The sequence below is a fragment of the Oncorhynchus nerka genome, linkage group LG8 (genome assembly GCF_034236695.1).
Source record: "Oncorhynchus nerka isolate Pitt River linkage group LG8, Oner_Uvic_2.0, whole genome shotgun sequence".
Classification (NCBI taxonomy): Eukaryota; Metazoa; Chordata; class Actinopteri; order Salmoniformes; family Salmonidae; genus Oncorhynchus; species Oncorhynchus nerka.
The window spans coordinates 11,804,606-11,828,899 of NC_088403.1; the positions used below are offsets into that span (position 1 = coordinate 11,804,606).

The following is a 24,294-nucleotide window of genomic DNA, read 5'->3' on the forward strand; positions in this document are numbered from 1 at the left end:
AAATTCTTATTTACCCTGGCAAACCCTAACCCTAACCCTACCAAACCCTAACCCTACCCCCTGCCAAACCCTAACCCTACCCCCTGCCAAACCCTAACCATACCCCCTGCCAAACCCTAACCCTACCCCCTGCCAAACCCTAACCCTACCCCCTGCCAAACCCTAACCCTACCCCCTGCCAAACCCTAACCCTACCCCCTGCCAAACCCTAACCCTACCCCCTGCCAAACCCTAACCCTACCCCCGGCCAAACCCTAACCTTACCCCCTGGGACCTACCCCCTGCCAAACCCTAACCCTACCCCCTGCCAAACCCTAACCCTACCCCCTGCCAAACCCTAACCCTACCCCCTGCCAAACCCTAACCCTACCCCCTGCCAAACCCAAACCCGGACGACGCTTGGCCAATTGTGCGCCGCCCGATGGGACTCCCAATCACGGCCGGTTGTGATACAGCCTGGAATCGAACCAGGGTCTGTAGTGACACCTCTAGCACTGAGATGCAGTGCCTTAGACCGCTGAGCCACTCGGGAGCCACTCGGGAGCCCCCCCCTTTCATATGGTGGTGTCAGACTGGATATATACTGCAGAGAATCAGAGTTGACTTAACTAAAAAGCTGTTCATTTCATTTCCGTGCTCTCTCATCAACAACAGTCATAACAAAAGTAATCTGGAAGTTCTGAAACTGAGATGACTGAGAAGGATGTCATAAGGTGAAAGCACCAATTTGTAAGTCGCTCTGGATAAGAGTGTCTGCTAAATGACTTAAATGTAAATGTAAATGAGAAGGCGGCAAAACTATCCATGTTCAAGGTCTGCAGAGTTGTTTCTGGCACCCTCTTGTGTCAAGCCACCACACTGCAGCAGAAGACAGCGGGCAGACCAAGGGGTGGAGCCAGTCCTGGAGGGCTGAAGAATGCCCGAAAGTGCAGGTTTTTGTTCCAGCACAGGTCTAAAACACTCAATTCCCCTTTTCACAATTTAAATAGGAGACTATGATTAGTTGATCATTTTAATCAGATGTGTTAACTTACAGTTGGGATGGAACAAAAGCCTGCAACACATTGGCTCTCCAGGATGTCGGGAATTGCAGACCCTCCCTTGTCTGTCGTCTCATGATGCCAGACATCTTACTACAGCTCACCATTCCTGATGTATGAGACCAAGACTTGGATATCAAGATGATCCCCGTCTCGGACCGTTAAAACACACCTGTGGCCAAAATGAAGGACTCTGGGGTTCTCTCAGGTAGAGGGGGAGGGGAATCTTCACTCTGGTCACTGTCTGGGTCAGAGTACAGCAGGGGTTATTACCAGGGGTCAAAGGTCAAATTGACGGCCAATCAACAATCAAACGACAGCGAGAAACAGGTATATCTGAAATGGTGCCCTATTCCTAATGATTAAGTACACTACTTTTAGCCAGAGCCCTAGGTGAAGTAGTGCACTACTTTTAGCCAGAGCCCTAGGTGAAGTAGTGCACTACTTTTAGCCAGAGCCCTAGGTGAAGTAGTGCACTACTTTTAGCCAGAGCCCTAGGTGAAGTAGTGCACTACTTTTAGCCAGAGCCCTAGGTGAAGTAGTGCACTACTTTTAGCCAGAGCCCTAGGTGAAGTAGTGCAGTGTAAAGGTACCATTTCAGATGCAGCCAGAGAGACAAGCTCAGAATACATCCTCCCAGATTCAGAGCCATAACCAGCCCAAGACAACACGCCACAAAGCCAAGCAGAGCCAAAATCAACACCAAACCATTCAATCATTCCCATCAAAGCTGTTTAAATCACAAGCGAAGAGATCATACAATCAGAGATCAGGTGATTTTGAGATCATGATTAGGATATCGCTCGATTCCCATCAGCTGCCTTTGATCAAAATCCCATCTCTGGGCAGTTAAGTGATTGTCAGGCCATTGTGTGTAGCGTGGCAGTATAGGAGGCTTTACACCCGCGCACACGGTTGGTTGGTACACATGCACTGCCCCCCCCACCAACACAAATCCATCCCAGACACCCACCAATCCCCTTTCCAGGACCCACTGAAACATCTCCTGGTGCTTGGCCACTAGCCAGCTCTCGGTCACACACACACACGTTGTCTGCTCAGTCTGCCTCAACTCATCCAAGCCTGACCTCTCACATGCTCACAGCACTCCCCCCCCCTCCATCTCCCCCCATCCATCCTTCCCCCTCCATCCTTTCCCCCTCCATCCTTTCCATCCCCTCCATCCTTTCCATCCCTCCTGTCTGAAACACCCTGTTGAGGCCTAGCAACATCTCTCCTGTCTGAAACACCCTGTTGAGGCCTAGCAACATCTCCCCTGTCTGAAACACCCTGTTGAGGCCTAGCAACATCTCCCCTGTCTGAAACACCCTGTTGAGGCCTAGCAACATCTCTCCTGTCTGAAACACCTTGTTGAGGTCAAGCAACATCTCTCCTTGGGGAAAGAATAAACAGCCTGGTACATTACAGCCTGTGTCCCAAAAGGCACCCTTTTGTCAAAGGTAGTTATATACTATATAGGGAGCCATTGGGGATTTAACCTACATTGAGAACCAGCTCAACACCAGCCCTGTTTGCACCACAGACAGATGTTAGATGAATCCATGCTTTGGCCCACTTCCAATGGGCTGACATGCAGGCAGACACACCCCCCCACCAAGCACAGAAGGGCAGAAAGCACCACATGCCATGAGCTCAGAGACATGAACAGCAGCACCCGTAGACACACATGATCAGATGTTTACTCATCTCACACTCAGAACATTTCACACAGTCAACAAATCATCTAATAACAGACTGACAAGTCTTACATTACCCCTCAACATAACCCCACCTAAGAGTTACATTACCCCTCAATATAACCCCACCTAAGAGTTACATTACCCCTCCACATAACCCCACCTAAGAGTTACATTACCCCTCAACATAACCCCACCTAAGAGTTACATTACCCCTCAACATAACCCCACCTAAGAGTTGCATTACCCCTCAACATAACCCCACCTAAGAGTTACATTACCCCTCAATATAACCCCACCTAAGAGTTACATTACCCCTCAATATAACCCCACCTAAGAGTTACATTACCCCTCAATATAACCCCACCTAAGAGTTACATTACCCCTCAACATAACCCCACCTAAGAGTTACATTACCCCTCAATATAACCCCACCTAAGAGTTACATTACCCCTCAATATAACCCCACCTAAGAGTTACATTACCCCTCCACATAACCCCACCTAAGAGTAACATTACCCCACCTAAGAGTTACATTACCCCTCCACATAACCCCACCTAAGAGTTACATTACCCCTCCACATAACCCCACCTAAGAGTTACATTACCCCTCTCAACATAACCCCACCTAAGAGTTACATTACCCCTCCACATAACCCCACCTAAGAGTTACATTACCCCTCTCATGTTAAGACTTACCATAAGGTGTTTCCTCCCACACAACCCATAGACAAAACCCCACCATCTTTACATAGCCCCACTCAGCATCCTGTACCGTCCTGTTCTGTCCCTTCACTGTCACAGAATACTATGGTAACTCCAACTTGAGCCTGGAGTCTACAGCCTAAACCCTAAGCCAAGGCCTGTTGGAGTCTACAGCCTAAACCCTAAACCAAGGCCTGCTGGAGTCTACAGCCTAAACCCTAAGCCAAGGCCTGCTGGAGTCTACAGCCTAAACCCTAAACCAAGGCCTGCTGGAGTCTACAGCCTAAACCAAGGCCTGCTGGAGTCTACAGCCTAAACCCTAAACCAAGGCCTGCTGGAGTATACAGCCTAAACCCTAAACAAGGCCTGCTGGAGTCTACAGCCTAAACCAAGGCCTGCTGGAGTCTACAGCCTAAACCCTAAGCCAAGGCTTGCTGGAGTCTACAGCCTAAACCCTAAGCCAAGGCCTGCTGGAGTCTACAGCCTAAACCCTAAACCAAGGCCTGCTGGAGTCTACAGCCTAAACCCTAAACCAAGGCCTGCTGGAGTCTACAGCCTAAACCCTAAACCAAGGCCTGCTGGAGTCTACAGCCTAAACCCTAAGCCAAGGCTTGCTGGAGTCTACAGCCTAAACCCTAAACCAAGGCCTGCTGGAGTCTACAGCCTAAACCCTAAACCAAGGCCTGCTGGAGTCTACAGCCTAAACCCTAAGCCAAGGCCTGCTGGAGTCCACAGCCTAAACCCTAAGCCAAGGCCTGCTGGAGTCTACAGCCTAAACCCTAAACCAAGGCCTGCTGGAGTCTACAGCCTAAACCCTAAGCCAAGGCCTGTTGGAGTCTACAGCCTAAACCCTAAGCCAAGGCCTGTTGGAGTCTACAGCCTAAACCCTAAGCCAAGGCCTGCTGGAGTCTACAGCCTAAACCAAGGTCTGCTGGAGTCTACAGCCTAAACCCTAAACCAAGGTCTGCTGGAGTCTACAGCCTAAACCCTAAACCAAGGTCTGTTGGAGTCTACAGCCTAAACCCTAAACAAGGCCTGCTGGAGTCTACAGCCTAAACCCTAAGCCAAGGCCTGCTGGAGTCTACAGCCTAAACCCTAAACCAAGGCCTGCTGGAGTCTACAGCCTAAACCCTAAGCCAAGGTCTGCTGGAGTCTACAGCCTAAACCCTAAACCAAGGCCTGCTGGAGTCTACAGCCTAAACCCTAAACCAAGGCCTGCTGGAGTCTACAGCCTAAACCCTAAGCCAAGGCCTGCTGGAGTCGACAGCCTAAACCCTAAACCAAGGCCTGTTGGAGTCTACAGCCTAAACCCTAAGCCAAGGTCTGCTGGAGTCTACAGCCTAAACCCTAAACCAAGGCCTGCTGGAGTCTACAGCCTAAACCCTAAGCCAAGGCCTGCTGGAGTCTACAGCCTAAACCCTAAGCCAAGGTCTGCTGGAGTCTACAGCCTAAACCCTAAACCAAGGCCTGCTGGAGTCTACAGCCTAAACCCTAAGCCAAGGCCTGCTGGAGTCTACAGCCTAAACCCTAAACCAAGGCCTGCTGGAGTCTACAGCCTAAACCCTAAGCCAAGGTCTGCTGGAGTCTACAGCCTAAACCCTAAACCAAGGCCTGCTGGAGTCTACAGCCTAAACCCTAAGCCAAGGCCTGCTGGAGTCTACAGCCTAAACCCTAAGCCAAGGCCTGCTGGAGTCTACAGCCTAAACCCTAAGCCAAGGCCTGCTGGAGTCGACAGCCTAAACCCTAAACCAAGGCCTGTTGGAGTCTACAGCCTAAACCAAGGTCTGCTGGAGCAGATGAAATATGGATGTAGACACCATCTAATAACATGGACAGTGTGGTGTGACACTATCGTCCCGTGGTCAGTTTATTAGCTCCAGTGAGACACCATTATGTGTGTGTGTCTTGTCCTCATCCTACAGCGGACTAGGACTGGGTTACCATGGTAAAATGGCAGATTATGTATTTACTGTAGTTCAGAAAATGAGTGACTATAGCAGGTCAGAGTTGGAAGAAACAATACAGAAATCATTCAGTTTATTGACACTTTTTTGGGGGGGGGGTTACAAGACGATCATTTTAGTTCCATGGTTTAACACGTTTTATAACAATATATTCAATGTATCCAAACAGTATCTGTTTTCTACATAATTAAAATGTTAATTCTCCACATAAGCAGTCCATAAGCAAGTGTGTGTGTGTATATAATTAGTCTATATTGCAGGCCAGTGGTCTGTAACTGTCAGTTGGACTGGTCAGTCTCCATTGTCCCTCACAGTGCTGTGTGTTTCTGTAGATCTGTGGTCTACATACCGTGTGTGTGTGTGTCTAGACAGCCTGTCATTACAGTGTGGCCTGCCAGTGCCCTCTGGCCACGGACGTAGACTCCAGCTCTCCACAAACTGACCCTAGATCTGCCTGTCAGCTGCTACTCCACCCTACAGCTGACCACAACAACCACTGACCCTTAGTCAGCCCTTATAATAGGACCCCAGCCAGACCACCTGGGTTCAAAGATTATTTGAAATCTTTAACATACTTTCAGCGTTTCTTTAGTCTTCCTGGAGATGTAAATTGATCCATTGCCCCCAGGCAAGCTCTGTCAAGCACAGATAAGGTATTTGCAATGATTTCAAATAGTGTTTGAACCCAGCTCTGACCCCAATCCCAGCCCGTCTTCTGTCCCTGTGTCTGGTCCCTAGTCTGTTTTAGTCAGTAGTACCACAGCCCAACAGAGTTAGGGAAGTAGGTTAGTTAGTAAAAGCTCTAACGTAACCACGTACTTGATGCAGTTTCCGTCGGCGACCGTTGCTCGGCGATGGACATGGTCGACACCTTCCTGGGCGGGTGTTCGCCGTGGGCCGCCATAACCGTGGCCGTAGCCTTGGAGGACCAGGAGGGTCTGGAACCCTCCCCTCCTCCATCTCCCTTCACATCAGGGAAGTCTGAGTGCAGAGGATTGGTGAAGCTCAGAGCAGTCCTGACAGGGGTGGAGGAGAGGGGCTGGGAAGAGGTCAGATTGGAGGTGGGGGTGCTCTCTGACCCAGCCACCAGGGCTGGAGGTGTGGGGGCTTTCTCTGGGCTGATCCAGCCTGCCTGACCCGCCTTCTCCCCCTTAAGGGGCAGGTGGTTGGGGCGGGAGGGGAGGGGTCCGAAGGCGCCCTGGTGCGTCATGTTGGGGGGCCCCCCGTCGGCCCCTGAGTCCTCAGAAAGAGAGGAACTGGAGGTGTTGGAGCGGGCCTTGAAGGCAAGGGATCTTTGCAGCCTGCTGTTACCATCGAAGCTCTTAGGACCCTCCTGTAACGGAACCTTCTGTATCTCAATACTCAGCTTCCTCTCTAGACGCACTGCCCCATCCACTGGGGAGGGGGAGGAGGGAGAGGGGGCCTGGGCAGGGGGCCTCCTGAGGGGACACTGTCCAACGATATCTTGTTATAGTTGTCCTTCAGGTCGGGGGACAGTTGGGCTTGTTGGGCTTTCTGGGGCTGCTGCTGCTGTTGTTGTTGTGCAGAGGCCAGGACGTGGATGACCGGCTTGGGGTGGTAGCGGTCGTTGTCCTGACGTACGTTGGTGACGGTGGGGAAGGCAGAGGGGGAGACGGGGTCAGGATGGGAGGAACCGGGCGAGGCTCTGGTGGCTGAAGGATCTCCTCTTTCACATCCCCTTCCAACTGACTGCTGAGAGAGAAGGGGGGAGAGAGGAGAGAGGAGAGAGAGAGAGAGAGGAGAGAGGAGAGAGAGAGGAGAGAAGAGAGGAGAGAGAGAGAGGGGGAGAGGGAAGAGAGGAGAGGAGAGAGGAGAGAGAGAAGAGAGGAGAGAGAGGGGGAGAGGGAAGAGAGGAGAGGAGAGAGGAGAGAGAGAGAGAAGAGAGGAGAGAGAGGGGGAGAGGGAACGCAAGAGGCGGAGCGAGAGGAGGATGGTGAGGGGGGGGGAGAAAATGGGAGTGAGAAATTAAGACAGCGATAACAATTCAAACTTCAAATTTATGCTAAAATTCTACCACTAGATGGCAGACGTCAATGTACACTACAATAGCAGGGCAGAACATGCATCTACATCAAACACAACTTCTCCTAACGTACATAATATCATGGATTTACCACAGCAATCTACCTGAAATACATCAGAACATAAGAGCAGATCATCCAATACAATGTGTGTAACACAGTCACCCCGTGAACACAGGGGGTAACACAGTCACCCCGTGAACACAGGGGGTAACACAGTCACCCCGTGAACACAGGGGGTAACACAGTCACCCCGTGAACACAGGGGGTAACACAGTCACCCCGTGAACACAGGGGGTAACACAGTCACCCCGTGAACACAGGGGGTAACACAGTCACCCCGTAAACACAGGGGGTAACACAGTCACCCCGTAAACACAGGGGGTAACACAGTCACCCCGTGAACACAGGGGGTAACACAGTCACCCCGTGAACACAGGGGTAACACAGTCACCCCGTGAACACAGGGGTAACACAGTCACCCCGTGAACACAGGGGGTAACACAGTCACCCCGTGAACACAGGGGGTAACACAGTCACCCCGTGAACACAGGGGGTAACACAGTCACCCCGTGAACACAGGGGGTAACACAGTCACCCCGTGAACACAGGGGGTAACACAGTCACCCCGTGAACACAGGGGCTAACACAGTCACCCCGTGAACACAGGGGCTAACACAGTCACCCCGTGAACACAGGGGCTAACACAGTCACCCCGTGAACACAGGGGCTAACACAGTCACCCCGTGAACACGGGGTAATACCACGGTAGACCTCCAATGTGACATAACACAGTGGAATCTGTCTGAATGCAACTCAGATCAGTCGACCAGCCTTTCTTTCCAGGAAACTGAGGTTGTCTGCTAGAGTGGGTGACATGGTAACCAAGGTAACCGCAGGGGGATGGAACATTCAGCTCTTCAGAAAGGTGTGTGAACTGTCAAGTTCCATCTCCTGAACTCTCACACTTTCAAGCAGGATGTGGACGTGTGCCAATAAAGATCACATGATGACAAACGCAGGTTAATGCCCTGCACATGACTGAGCAGCACACACACACAGTCAGTGTGTTCTCAGAGAGACTACAGTCAGCTGGCTAGGAGCACAGTCAGCTGGCTAGGAGCACAGTCAGCTGGCTAGGAGCACAGTCAGCTGGCTAGGAGCACAGTCAGCTGGCTAGGAGCACAGTCAGCTGGCTAGGAGCACAGTCAGCTGGCTAGGAGCACAGTCAGCTGGCTAGGAGCACAGTCAGCTAGGAGCACAGTCAGGCAACTGGCTTGAAGATCTCTGTTACGGTCAGTAGCTTCAGGTAACTGTCAAAATAAAGGAAACACTTACATAAAGTATCTTAATAGGGTGTTGGGGCACCACGAGCCAGAACAGCTTCAATGCACCTTGGCATAGATTCTACAAGTGTCTGGTACTCTATTGGAGGGACGCGACACCGTTCTTCCACAATAAATGACATCATTTGGGGTTCTGTTGATAGTGGTGGAAAACGCTGTCTCAGTCGCTGCTTCAGCATCTACCATAAATGTTGAATTAGGTTGAAATGTGGTGACTGACACACACAAACACACTAACCCCCCCCCCATGCTCATTTGAGACTCAAAGTCACTGAGATCTCTTCTTGTAGTCATGGTAGCCAAGATAATGGGCAACTGGGTATTGTTATACATGACCCTAAGCATGATGGGATGTTAATTGCTTAATTATCTCAGGAACCACACCTGTACGGACCACACATTCAATATACTCTGTGTTCCTCATTTACTCAAGTGTTTCCTTTATTTTGTCAGGTACCTGTATGTTGTTGATGAGTAGGGCATGATGGGATCTTTGGGGGCAGAATATCACAGCTGTTCCTGTCTATTGATCTGAACACAAGCTCAGAACATAGAACTACCTAGATGGTGCTGAGGACAACCACAGAGCTCCTAATAGAACATTACTGAGGGTTTGATTCACGCAATGGTCACACGTACTGAGTACAGGTCCTAGACCAGCCCATAAAGAGTCTCCAGTACTGAGTACAGGTCATAGACAAGCCCAGAAAGAGCCTCCAGTACTGAGTACAGGTCATAGACAAGCCCAGAAAGAGCCTCCAGTACTGAGTACAGGTCCTAGACCAGACCAGAAAGAGCCTCCAGTACTGAGTACAGGTCATAGACAAGCCCAGAAAGAGCCTCCAGTACTGAGTACAGGTCCTAGACCAGACCAGAAAGAGCCTCCAGTACTGAGTACAGGTCCTAGGCCAGAAAGAGCCTCCAGTACTGAGTACAGGTCCTAGGCCAGAAAGAGCCTCCAGTACTGAGTACAGGTCCTAGACCAGACCAGAAAGAGTCTCCAGTACTGAGTACAGGCCCGAGACCAGCCCAGAAAGAGTCTCCAGTACTGAGTACAGGTCCTAGACCAGCCCAGAAAGAGCCTCCAGTACTGAGTACAGGTCCTAGACCAGCCCAGAAAGAGTCTCCAGTACTGAGTACAGGTCCTAGACCAGCCCAGAAAGAGCCTCCAGTACTGAGTACAGGTCCTAGACCAGACCAGAACGAGTCTCCAGTACTGAGTACAGGTCCTAGACCAGAAAGCACCTCCATTACTGAGTACAGGTCCTAGACCAGCCCAGAAAGAGTCTCCAGTACTGAGTACAGGTCCTAGACCAGCCCAGAAAGAGCCTCCAGTACTGAGTACAGGTCCTAGACCAGAAAGAGCCCAGAAAGAGCCAGCCCAGAAAGAGCCTCCAGTACTGAGTACAGGTCCTAGACCAGACCAGAACGAGTCTCCAGTACTGAGTACAGGTCCTAGACCAGACCAGAACGAGTCTCCAGTACTGAGTACAGGTCCTAGACCAGAAAGCACCTCCATTACTGAGTACAGGTCCTAGACCAGAAAGAGTCTCCAGCACTGAGTACAGGTCCTACACCAGAAAGAGTCTCCAGTACTGAGTACAGGTCCTAGACCAGCCCAGAAAGAGTCTCCAGTACTGAGTACAGGTCCTAGACCAGCCCAGAAAGAGCCTCCAGTACTGAGTACAGGTCCTAGACCAGCCCAGAAAGAGCCTCCAGTACTGAGTACAGGTCCTAGACCAGACCAGAACGAGTCTCCAGTACTGAGTACAGGTCCTAGACCAGACCAGAACGAGTCTCCAGTACTGAGTACAGGTCCTAGACCAGAAAGCACCTCCATTACTGAGTACAGGTCCTAGACCAGAAAGAGTCTCCAGCACTGAGTACAGGTCCTACACCAGAAAGAGTCTCCAGTACTGAGTACAGGTCCTAGACCAGCCCAGAAAGAGTCTCCAGTACTGAGTACAGGTCCTAGACCAGCCCAGAAAGAGTCTTCAGTACTGAGTACAGGTCCGAGACCAGCCCAGAAAGAGCCTCCAGTACTGAGTACAGGTCCTAGACCAGAAAGAGCCTCCAGTACTGAGTACAGGTCCTAGACCAGAAAGAGCCTCCAGTACTGAGTACAGGTCCTAGACCAGACCAGACCAGAACGAGTCTCCAGTACTGAGTACAGGTCCTAGACCAGACCAGAACGAGTCTCCAGTACTGAGTACAGGTCCTAGACCAGACCAGAACGAGTCTCCAGTACTGAGTACAGGTCCTAGACCAGAAAGCACCTCCATTACTGAGTACAGGTCCTAGACCAGAAAGAGTCTCCAGCACTGAGTACAGGTCCTACACCAGAAAGAGTCTCCAGTACTGAGTACAGGTTCTAGACCAGAAAGAGTCTCCAGTACTGAGTACAGGTCCTAGACCAGCCCAGAAAGAGCCTCCAGTACTGAGTACAGGTCCTAGACCAGCCCAGAAAGAACCTCCAGTACTGAGTACAGGTCCTAGACCAGCCCAGAAAGAGTCTCCAGTACTGAGTACAGGTCCGAGACCAGCCCAGAAAGAGCCTCCAGTACTGAGTACAGGTCCGAGACCAGAAAGAGCCTCCAGTACTGAGTACAGGTCCTAGACCAGAAAGAGCTTCCAGTACTGAGTACAGGTCCTAGACCAGAAAGAGCCTCCAGTACTGAGTACAGGTCCTAGACCAGAAAGAGCTTCCAGTACTGAGTACAGGTCCTAGACCAGAAAGAGCCTCCAGTACTGAGTACAGGTCCTAGACCAGAAAGAGCCTCCAGTACTGAGTACAGGTCCTAGACCAGACCATAGATGTGACTTTTGGGGGCGTGATGACATGGTGATGGGGTGACACTGAGAATGTGTGTGAGGACCATGATTCACTGTGTCTGACCTTGAGTCCCTGATGAATTCCAGCCGTATCTAGACACTGGTGAACACACACACTCACTCAAAACAACCCCCCACACACACACACTAAATACACACTTAAAACATCAAATCAAATTGTATTAGTCACATGTGCCGAATAGAACAGGTGTAGACCTGACAGTGAAGTGCTTCCTTACGAGCCCCTAACCGACAGCGCAGTTCCAAAAAACAGGAAGAAGAATAAGAGTTCAAGTAACAAGTCAATTAAAGAGCAGCAGTGAAATAACAACAATGTATACAGGGGGTGCCGGTACAGAGTCAAAACACACACACACCACACACACACACACACACACAGGAATGCTGGGTGGACGGCAGCCTAACGGTTGGAGCGTCTCTCAGGGGAAGTTGGGATATGCAAAAAAACACATTTCCAATTGTGTGAAATAGGAGCAATATAAGCACCAGCTATGAGGAGGATTCCTGTATAAATAGCCCTAGAAATCCATTCATGGTGCTGAATATGAACAACAATTCAGCTTGTGACATTGTTTTCTTAGTCTTATTGACTGGCTCCCTTTAGAACCAAAACAACCCATTCCAAAGATTAGAAACATACCTGGCTAACCAGTAATGACTGACTGAAAGAGAGATTCCCTTGACTTTACACTGGCCAGGGAGAGAGGGACAGAGAGCGGCAGAGAGCGACAGAGAGCTCAGCAGGAGCCCGAGATGTGGTTCCACATCAGACAAACCGCAGGCTAGAACACCAACCAGGGCTGAGTATATACAGTGTTGTTGAATACGTGATGAAGTCACTGTACCTGCGTACGCGGGGTGGTTTGGGGGGCGGTGTGTCCCATCGCTCCTCGTCTGAGTGGTGTCCAGCTTTCTCTGGGCTGAGCCCATCGTCCTGAGGAGGAGAAGAAACAGAGGGATGAAGAAAATAAGAAAATGAAAACTTTAGCTAATGTACCGTTTATCATTTGGGTCTGTCTGCACTGGTTCTAATAACAGCAAGGCAACATGGTTTCCTGTCCTGTTCATATCATCACTGGGGTTTCCTACACATGGTCCCAGGGGCTGGGTGAACAGTAGGCGTGTGTGCAGCGTCCAAACCTATATGGAACACGATGAGGTAAGGAGGTCAGCTCAGGTCACCCTGGCCATGTGTGCCAGTGTGTGTGGTGTGTGTGGCTATTGGTCCTGCCATTGTCCCAGTCTTCTGTTCCTAAATAGGGAGATTATACTGGGTAGTCTGTGTCCAAACAGTCTTTATGTGTAAAAGCATTTGTTGCTAAACATAGACAACAGTGGGACTATAGATGTGCCTGTATAGACATGATTACAGTACACAGAATACACACTAGAGGTCGACCGATTAATGGGGGCCGATTAATGGGGGCCGATTAATGGGGGCCGATTTCAAGTTTTCATAACAATCGAAATCTGTATTTTTGGGCGCCGATTTTATTTAAAATTTTACATCTTTATTTAACTAGGCAAGTCAGTTCAGAACACATTCTTATTTTCAATGACGGCCTAGGAACGTTCTGCCTCAACAGATTTTTACCATGTCAGCCAATCTTGCACCATTTACAGTTATAACTAGTCCAACGCTCTAACCACCTGCCTCTCATTGCACTCCACGAGGAGACCGCCTGTTACGCGAATGCAGCAAGCCAAGGTAAGTTGCTAGCTAGCATTAAACTTATCTTATAAAAATCAATCAATCAACGACTGTCGTTGTTCAAATGTGTACCTAACCATAAACATCAATGCCTTTCTTAAAATCAATACACAAGTATATATTTTTAAACCTGCCTATTTAGCTAAAATAAATCCAGGTTAGCAGGCAATATTAACCAGGTGAAATTGTGTCACTTCTCCAGCATTCATTGCACACAGAGTCAGTGTATATGCAACAGTTTGGGCCACCTGGCTCTTTGCGAACTAATATGACATAACATTGAAGGTTGTGCAATGTAACAGGAATAGTTAGACTCATGGATGCCACCCGTTAGATAAAATACGGAACGGAATAAACGTTTTGTTTTCGAGGTGATAGTTTCCGGATTCGACCTAAGGCTTGTATTTCTGTGTGTTTATTATAGTTAAGTCTATGATTTGATATTTGATAGAGCAGTCTGACTGAGGGGTGGCAGCAGCAGCAGGCTCGTAATAGTCAAAGGTTTAGAGAGAAATTGTCGAAACGCGTTATAATTCCTGTAATAACTTGCGGATGAACTTGAGAGGTTCCTTCGTTATTTTACCGTTCATGTCTTCCATAGAGAATGAATGATCTACTTCCAATAAGGTCTGTGTTTCGTGCTTAAACCACCTCGGCATTTTGATACCCGTGTAAATCTCACCAGGATAAGGTAACGTTTGTCAAAATATTTTCATAAATCCACTCTACAATTTTTTTTTATCTTGGCTTATATTTAGCCAATATTGATCAGAGTTACCTTGTCCTATGGATATCTACAGTTATAAAATTGGCACGGTGGTGTAAGCCTACACGAAACACAGACCTTATTTTAAGTGAATCTAAAAATATCCTATGGAATAAATGAATGAAGGAAAGGCTTTTGCTAGAAGGTGTCATGGGAATTATGACTCGCACTTTGGTAGTCAATTCTTACTATGTCCATTATTAAAATAGGACTCCTTGCATATAGAAATTACAGTTTTTGTTTTCAACATTCATCACAGGTAACTTAAACTCTATTTTTATTCAAACAGTTGAGAGTATTTGTCTCCTAAGCAGACTCTTCAGTTTCATTGTCACTTCAGAGCTGTGTGTGTGTGTGTGTTTTACAGATGGCAGAGAAAAGCAGAGCACCAGTGTGGGACTGTTACATGGAATTGGCATCAGGGAAAGCAAGGTGTCTTATTTGTGATAAAGATGTAAGCATGGGGTCAGCAACGGCTAAATCAACACATACCACCAACCTGTGGAATCATCTTAAGAACACCCATCCAAAAGCCCATGTGTATTATATTAAGTTAAAATAAGTGTTCATTGTTCATTCAGTATTGTTGGGGCACGACAAAACCTTTTCCCCCCTCTGGAGACTGGAAATATTTGGCATGGGCCCCCAGATCCGCAAAAGGTTCTACAGCTGCACCATCGAGAGCATCCTGACCAGTTGCATCACCGCCTGGTATGGCAACTGCTCGGCATCTGACCTACAGTGGGTTGTGTGAACGGCCCAGTACATCCAGGACCTATATAATAGGCGTTGTCAGAGGAAAGCCCATAAAATTGTCAGAGACTCCAGTCACCCAAGTTGTAGACTGTTTTCTCTGCTACCACACGGCAAGCGGTACCGGAGTCTAGGACCAAAAGGCTCCTCAACAGCTTCTACCCCCAAGCCATTAGACTGCTGAACAACTCATAAAAATCGCCACCGGACAATTTACATTGACACCCCCCTCTTGTACACTGCTGCTACTCGCTGTTTGTTTGTTATCTATGCATAGTCACTTCGCCCCCACCTACATGTACAGATTACCTCAACTAGCCTGTACCTCTGCACACTGACTCAGTACCGGTGACTCCTGTATATAGCCTCCACACTGACTCAGTACCGGTGACCCCTGTATATAGCCTCCACACTGACTCAGTACCGGTGACCCCTGTATATAGCCTTGTTATTATTATTGTGTTACTTTTTATTTTAGCCTACTTAGTAAATATTTTCTTCTTGAACTACACTGTTGGTTAAGGGCTTGTATTCAGCATCTCACGGTAAAGTCTACACTTGCTGTATTCAGCATTTCACGGTAAAGTCTACACTTGTTGTATTCAGCATCTCACGGTAAAGTCTACACTTGCTGTATTCAGCATTTCACGGTAAAGTCTACACTTGTTGTATTCAGCATTTCACGGTAAAGTCTACACTTGTTGTATTCGGCATTTCACGGTAAAGTCTACACTTGTTGTATTCGGCATTTCACGGTAAAGTCTACACTTGTTGTATTCAGCATTTCACGGTAAAGTCTACACTTGTTGTATTCAGCATTTCACGGTAAAGTCTACACTTGTTGTATTCAGCATTTCACGGTAAAGTCTACACTTGTTGTATTCAGCATTTCACGGTAAAGTCTACACTTGTTGTATTCAGCATTTCACGGTAAAGTCTACACTTGTTGTATTCAGCATTTCACGGTAAAGTCTACACTTGTTGTATTCAGCATTTCACGGTAAAGTCTACACTTGTTGTATTCGGCATTTCACGGTAAAGTCTACACTTGTTGTATTCGGCATTTCACGGTAAAGTCTACACTTGTTGTATTCGGCATTTCACGGTAAAGTCTACACTTGTTGTATTCATTTCACGCAAAGTCTACACTTGTTGTATTCAGCATTTCACGGTAAAGTCTACACTTGTTGTATTCAGCATTTCACGGTAAAGTCTACACTTGTTGTATTCAGCATTTCACGGTAAAGTCTACACTTGTTGTATTCAGCATTTCACGGTAAAGTCTACACTTGTTGTATTCGGCATTTCACGGTAAAGTCTACACTTGTTGTATTCGGCGCAGGTGGCAAATACATTTTGATTTGATTTATCGTGTGACTAAGTCAGTTCTTTCTCTCGCTTGGCCTCTGTTCGTCATCGTGGAGTAACATCCTGTCTTTCTTTAGCTTCGGACACATCCTCTCTCTGTGTGTGTGTGTGTGTGTGTGTGTGAGAGAGTAGTCAGTGTTTGTGTGATACAGTAATTAAATCCCAGCCAGAGTGAAAGTGTGTGTCTGTGTGTTCTGCCAGACAGATGTTCTGTAGGGAAGAAGAGGCAGAGAGGACCTAATTAAAGCAAATGGGTAGGGTCTCTCCCTCCCTCCCTCTTCCTTCAATTCCTTCTTTCCCTAACCCTCTTGCTCCTTCCCCTGACTCCCTCTCTCGACAGGCTGCTGTGATAGCAGGAAGAGAGGAAGAGAGCAACACAGACAGTTCTGCCACACCTTGAGGCCAGTCAAATTCTTAGAACACAGCCCTGTCTGTCTGCCTGCCTGCCTGCCTGTCTGCCTGCCTGCCTGTCTGCCTGCCTGTCTGCCTGCCTGTCTGCCTGCCTGTCTGTGTTCGCAGAACTCTGACCAGCCCATCTGCTCAGTGAATCAGTTTAGAAGCTCTTATTGTTGTGAGTTAATAACATTTCCTGGAGACAAAAAGTACAGTGTGTTTAAGAGGGAGAACGCGTGTGTGTGTGTGGGTGTGAGAGAGGAAGGGAGGGATTGTGTGTGTGTCCAGTGTGTGTGTGTGTCACAGAATGAGTGAGGGAGAGAGTGATTGCAGAGAGCGGGGGGTGGATGGGGCAACATGGCCAGCCGTTCTGTTTCTGAGAAGGAATTTGGAACCTGAAGCACTTCAGAGGAGACAGACATTTCTTAGTGTTGTGGGGGAGTGAGTGTGATGGGGTGTTGTGAGATGGGGAAGAAGAAGCAGAATATTGTCTAGCTTGAGCGGTGAAGCCATCTAGGTTGAGATGTCAAGTATTTAGGAGGTATTGAGTTGTGGGAGGTAGAAATGTAATGTTATACGTGGTGGTGCAGTAATGTAATGTTATACGTGGTGGTGCAGTAATGTAATGTTATATGTGGTGGTGCAGTAATGTAATGTTATACGTGGTGGTGCTGTAATGTAATGTTATACGTGGTGGTGCTGTAATGTTATACGTGGTGGTGCTGTAATGTTATACGTGGTGGTGCTGTAATGTAATGTTATACGTGGTGGTGCTGTAATGTAATGTTATACGTGGTGGTGCTGTAATGTAATGTTATACGTGGTGGTGCAGTAATGCAATGTTATACGTGGTGGTGCAGTAATGTTATACGTGGTGGTGCAGTAATGTTATACGTGGTGGTGCTGTAATGTTATACGTGGTGGTGCAGTAATGCAATGTTATACGTGGTGGTGCAGTAATGTAATGTTATACGCGGTGGTGCAGTAATGTAATGTTATACGCGGTGGTGCAGTAATGTAATTGTTATACGTGGTGGTGCAGTAATGTAATGTGATACGTGGTGGTGCAGTAATGTTATACGTGGTGGTGCAGTAATGCAATGTTATACGTGGTGGTGCAGTAATGTAATGTTATACGTGGTGGTGCTGTAATGTAATGTTATACGTGGTGGTGCTGTAATGTAATGTTATACGTGGTGGTGCTGTAATGTAATGTTATACGTGGTGGTGCAGTAATGTAATGTTATACGTGGTGGTGCTGTAATGTAATGTTATACGTGGTGGTGCTGTAATGTTATACGTGGTGGTGCAGTAATGTAATGTTATACGTGGTGGTGCAGTAATGTAATGTTGTAATGTTACGTGGTGGTGCAGTAATGTAATGTTATATACGTATAATGTGGTGGTGCAGTAATGTAATGTTATACGTGCAGGTGGTGCAGTAATGTAATGTTATACGTGGTGGTGCTGTAATGTAATGTTATACGTGGTGGTGCAGTAATGTAATGTTATACGTGGTGGTGCTGTAATGTTATACGTGGTGGTGCAGTAATGTTATACGTGGTGGTGCTGTAATGTTATACGTGGTGGTGCAGTAATGTAATGTTATACGTGGTGGTGCAGTAATGTTATACGTGGTGGTGCTGTAATGTAATGTTATACGTGGTGGTGCAGTAATGTAATGTTATACGTGGTGGTGCAGTAATGTAATGTTATACGTGGTGGTGCAGTAATGTAATGTAATGTTGCAGTAATGTAATGTTATACGTGGTGGTGCAGTAATGTAATGTTATACGTGGTGGTGCAGTAATGTTGTTATACGTGGTGGTGCAGTATATGGTGGTGCAGTAATGTAATGTTATACGTGGTGGTGCAGTAATGTAATGTTATACGTGGTGGTGCAGTAATGTAATGTTATACGTGGTGGTGCAGTAATGTTATACGTGGTGGTGCAGTAATGTAATGTTATACGTGGTGGTGCTGTAATGTAATGTTATACGTGGTGGTGCTGTAATGTAATGTTATACGTGGTGGTGCAGTAATGTTATACGTGGTGGTGCAGTAATGTAATGTTATATGTGGTGGTGCTGTAATGTACTGTTATACGTGGTGGTGCAGTAATGTAATGTTATACGTGGTGGTGCTGTAATGTAATGTTATACGTGGTGGTGCAGTAATGCAATGTTATGCGTGGTGGTGCAGTAATGTTATACGTGGTGGTGCAGTAATGTTATACGTGGTGGTGCAGTAATGTAATGTTATACGTGGTGGTGCAGTAATGTTATACGTGGTGGTGCAGTAATGTAATGTTATACGTGGTGGCGCTGTAATGTTATACGTGGTGGTGCTGTAATGTAATGTTATACGCGGTGGTGCAGTAATGTAATGTTATACGCGGTGGTGCAGTAATGTAATGTTATACGTGGTGGTGCAGTAATGTTATACGTGGTGGTGCAGTAATGCAATGTTATACGTGGTGGTGCAGTAATGTTATACGTGGTGGTGCAGTAATGTAATGTTATACGTGGTGGTGCTGTAATGTAATGTTATACGTGGTGGTGCTGTAATGCTGTAATGTGGTGCTGTAATGTAATGTTATACGTGGTGGTGCAGTAATGTGTTATACGTGGTGGTGCAATGTAATGTTATACGTGGTGGTGCAGTAATGTTATACGTGGTGGTGCAGTAATGTAATGTAATGTTATACGTGGTGGTGCAGTAATGTTATACGTGGTGGTGCAGTAATGTAATGTTATACGTGGTGGTGCGTAATGTGGTGCAGTAATGTTATACGTGGTGGTGCAGTAATGTAATGTTATACGTGGTGGTGCAGTAATGTAATGTTATACGTGGTGGTGCAGTAATGCAATGTTATACGTGGTGGTGCAGTAATGTAATGTTATACGTGGTGGTGCAGTAATGTAATGTTATACGTGGTGGTGCAGTAATGTTATACGTGGTGGTGCAGTAATGTAATGTTATACGTGGTGGTGCAGTAATGTAATGTTATGTAATGTTATACGTGGTGGTGCTGTAATGTAATGTTATACGTGGTGGTGCAGTAATGTTATACGTGGTGGTGCAGTAATGTAATGTTATACGTGGTGGTGCAGTAATGTAATGTTATACGTGGTGGTGCAGTAATGTAATGTTATACGTGGTGGTGCAGTAATGTAATGTGGTGCAGTAATGTTATACGTGGTGGTGCAGTAATGTAATGTTATACGTGGTGGTGCTGTAATGTAATGTTATACGTGATGGTGCTGTAATGTAATGTTATACGTGGTGGTGCAGTAATGTAATGTTATATGTGGTGGTGCTGTAATGTAATACGTGGTGGTGCAGTAATGTAATGTTATATGTGGTGCTATAATGTAATGTTATACGTGGTGGTTCTGTAATGTAATGTTATATGTGGTGGTGCTGTAATGTAATGTTATACGTGGTGGTGCAGTAATGTTATACGTGGTGGTGCAGTGATGTTAATGGTGGTGCTGTAATGGTTAATGTAATGGTGGTGCAGTAATGTAATGTTATACGTGGTGGTGCAGTAATGTAATACATGGTGGTGCTGTAATGTAATGTTATACATGGTGGTGCAGTAATGTAATGTTATACGTGGTGGTGCAGTAATGTAATACATGGTGGTGCTGTAATGTAATGTTATACGTGGTGGTGCTGTAATGTAATGTTATACGTGGTGGTGCAGTAATGTTATACGTGGTGGTGCTGTAATGTTATACGTGGTGGTGCTGTAATGTAATGTTATACGTGGTGGTGCAGTAATGTTATACGTGGTGGTGCAGTAATGTTATACGTGGTGGTGCAGTGTAATGTTATACGTGGTGGTGCTGTAATGTTATACGTGGTGGTGCTGTAATGTTATATGTGGTGGTGCTGTAATGTAATGTTAATGGTGGTGCTGTAATGTAATGTTATACGTGGTGGTGCTGTAATGTAATGTTATACGTGGTGGTGCTGTAATGTAATGTTATACGTGGTGGTGCTGTAATGTTAATGTGGTGCTGTAATGTAATGTTATACATGTGGTGCTGTAATGTAATGTTATACGTGGTGGTGCTGTAATGTAATGTTATACGTGGTGGTGCAATGTAATGTTATACGTGGTGGTGCTGTAATGTTATACGTGGTGGTGCTGTAATGTTATACGTGGTGGTGCTGTAATGTAATGTTATACGTGGTGGTGCAGTAATGTTATGTTATGGTGGTGGTGCAGTAATGTAATATGTGGTGGTGCTGTAATGTAATGTTATACGTGGTGGTGCTGTAATGTAATGTTATACGTGGTGGTGCTGTAATGTAATGTTATATACGTGGTGGTGCTGTAATGTTATACGTGGTGGTGCTGTAATGTAATGTTATACGTGGTGGTGCTGTAATGTAATGTTATACGTGGTGGTGCTGTAATGTTATACGTGGTGGTGCAGTGATTTAATGTTATACGTGGTGGTGCAGTAATGTAATATTATACGTGGTGGTGCAGTAATGTAATGTTATACGTGGTGGTGCTGTAATGTAATGTTATATGTGGTGGTGCTGTAATGTTATACGTGGTGGTAATGTAATGTTATACGTGGTGGTGCTGTAATGTTATACGTGGTGGTGCTGTAATGTAATGTTATACGTGGTGGTGCTGTAATGTAATGTTATACGTGGTGGTGCAGTAATGTTATATGGTGGTGCTGTAATGTTAATATACGTGGTGGTGCTGTAATGTAATGTTAATGTGGTGCAGTAATGTAATGTTATACGTGGTGGTGCTGTAATGTAATGTTATACGTGGTGGTGCAGTAATGTAATGTTATATGTGGTGGTGCTGTAATGTTATACGTGGTGGTAATGTAATGTTATACGTGGTGGTGCTGTAATGTAATGTTATACGTGGTGGTGCTGTAATGTAATGTTATACGTGGTGGTGCAGTAATGTAATGTTATACGTGGTGGTGCTGTAATGTAATGTTATACGTGGTGGTGCTGTAATGTTATACGTGGTGGTGCAGTAATGTAATGTTATACGTGGTGGTGCTGTAATGTAATGTTATACGTGGTGGTGCTGTAATGTTATACGTGGTGGTGCTGTAATGTTATACGTGGTGGTGCTGTAATGTAATGTTATACGTGGTGGTGCTGTAATGTTATACGTGGTGGTGCTGTAATGTAATGTTATACGTGGTGGTGCAGTAATGTTATACGCGGTGGTGCTGTAATGTAATGTTATACGTGGTGGTGCAGTAATGTTATACGTGGTGGTGCTGTAATGTAATGTTATACGTGGTGGTGCAGTAATGTTATACGTGGTGGTGCTGTAATGTAATGTTATACGTGGTGGTGCAGTAATGTAATGTTATACGTGGTGGTGCTGTAATGTAATGTTATACGTGGTGGTGCTGTAATGTAATGTTATATGTGGTGGTGCTGTAATGTTATACGTGGTGGTGCTGTAATGTAATGTTATACGTGGTGGTGCTGTAATGTAATGTTATACGTGGTGGTGCTGTAATGTAATGTTATACGTGGTGGTGCTGTAATGTAATGTTATACGTGGTGGTGCTGTAATGTTATACGTGGTGGTGCAGTAATGTAATGTTATACGTGGTGGTGCTGTAATGTAATGTTATACGTGGTGGTGCTGTAATGTTATACGTGGTGGTGCTGTAATGTTATACGTGGTGGTGCTGTAATGTAATGTTATACGTGGTGGTGCTGTAATGTAATGTTATACGTGGTGGTGCTGTAATGTAATGTTATACGTGGTGGTGCTGTAATGTAATGTTAATGTAATGTTATACGTGGTGGTGCTGTAATGTAATGTTATACGTGGTGGTGCTGTAATGTAATGTTATACGTGGTGGTGCTGTAATGTAATGTTATACGTGGTGGTGCTGTAATGTAATGTTATACGTGGTGGTGCTGTAATGTAATGTTATACGTGGTGGTGCAGTAATGGTGGTGCTAATGTAATGTTATACGTGGTGGTGCTGTAATGTGTGGTGGTGCTGTAATGTAATGTATACGTGGTGGTGCAGTAATGTAATGTTATACGTGGTGGTGCTGTAATGTAATGTTATACGTGGTGGTGCTGTAATGTTATACGTGGTGGTGCTGTAATGTTATACGTGGTGGTGCTGTAATGTTATACGTGGTGGTGCTGTAATGTTATACGTGGTGGTGCTGTAATGTAATGTTATACGTGGTGGTGCTGTAATGTTGTTATATGGTGGTGCTGTAATGTGCTGTAATGTAATGTTATACGTGGTGGTGCAGTAATGTTATACGTGGTGGTGCTGTAATGTAATGTTATACGTGGTGGTGCAGTAATGTTATATGTGGTGGTGCTGTAATGTAATGTTATACGTGGTGGTGCTGTAATGTTATACGTGGTGGTGCTGTAATGTTATACGTGGTGGTGCTGTAATGTAATGTTATACGTGGTGGTGCTGTAATGTAATGTTATACGTGGTGGTGCTGTAATGTAATGTTATATGGTGGTGGTGTTATACGTGGTGGTGCTGTAATGTTATACGTGGTGGTGCTGTAATGTTATACGTGTAATGTTATACGTGGTGGTGCAGTAATGTAATGTTATACGTGGTGGTGCAGTAATGTAATGTTATACGTGGTGGTGCTGTAATGTAATGTTATACGTGGTGGTGCAGTAATGTAATGTTATACGTGGTGGTGCAGTAATGTAATGTTATACGTGGTGGTGCAGTAATGTTATATGTGGTGGTGCTGTAATGTTATACGTGGTGGTGCTGTAATGTTATATGTTGGTGCTGTAATGTAATGTTATACGTGGTGGTGCTGTAATGTAATGTTATATGTGGTGGTGCTGTAATGTTATACGTGGTGGTGAATGTAATGTTATACGTGGTGGTGCTGTAATGTAATGTTATACGTGGTGGTGCAGTTCTGTAATGTTATACGTGGTGGTGCTGTAATGTTATACGTGGTGGTGCTGTAATGTTATATGTGGTGGTGCTGTAATGTAATGTTATATGTGGTGGTGCTGTAATGTAATGTTATACGTGGTGGTGCTGTAATGTAATGTTATATGTGGTGGTGCTGTAATGTTATACGTGGTGGTGCTGTAATGTAATACGTGGTGGTGCTGTAATGTTATACGTGGTGGTGCTGTAATGTTATACGTGGTGGTGCTGTAATGTAATGTTATATGTGGTGGTGCTGTAATGTTATATGTGGTGGTGCTGTAATGTTATACGTGGTGGTGCTGTAATGTAATATACGTGGTGGTGCTGTAATGTTATACGTGGTGTAATGTTATGTGGTGGTGCTGTAATGTTATACGTGGTGGTGGTGCAGTAATGTTATACGTGCTGTAATGTTATACGTGGTGGTGCTGTAATGTTATACGTGGTGGTGCTGTAATGTTATACGTGGTGGTGCAGTAATGTTATACGTGGTGGTGCTGTAATGTTATACGTGGTGGTGCTGTAATGTTATACGTGGTGTTGGGATAGTTCTCACCATGGATCTCCAAGTTGGTGGGGCTCTGAGGAGCTGTAGTGTTGTGTGTTGGGGGGATGTGTAGTGGTAGTGTAGAATTAGGGTAGTGTAGTGGTAGTGTAGTATTAGGGTAGTGTAGTTAGGGTAGTGTAGTGTTAGGGTAGTGTA

The 24,294-nt window shown here is 46.1% G+C and overlaps 1 protein-coding gene across 1 annotated transcript in view; it reads right to left on the bottom strand.

The window, feature by feature from the left end:
• ptpn12 (protein tyrosine phosphatase non-receptor type 12) overlaps positions 1-24,294 on the bottom strand; it is a 97,306-nt gene that overhangs the window by 15,240 nt on the left and 57,772 nt on the right. The window contains 5 exon segments of the mRNA XM_065021328.1: positions 1,213-1,284; positions 6,226-6,832; positions 6,835-7,031; positions 7,034-7,116; positions 12,493-12,581. Coding sequence (XP_064877400.1) covers positions 1,213-1,284; positions 6,226-6,832; positions 6,835-7,031; positions 7,034-7,116; positions 12,493-12,581 — 1,048 coding nt within the window.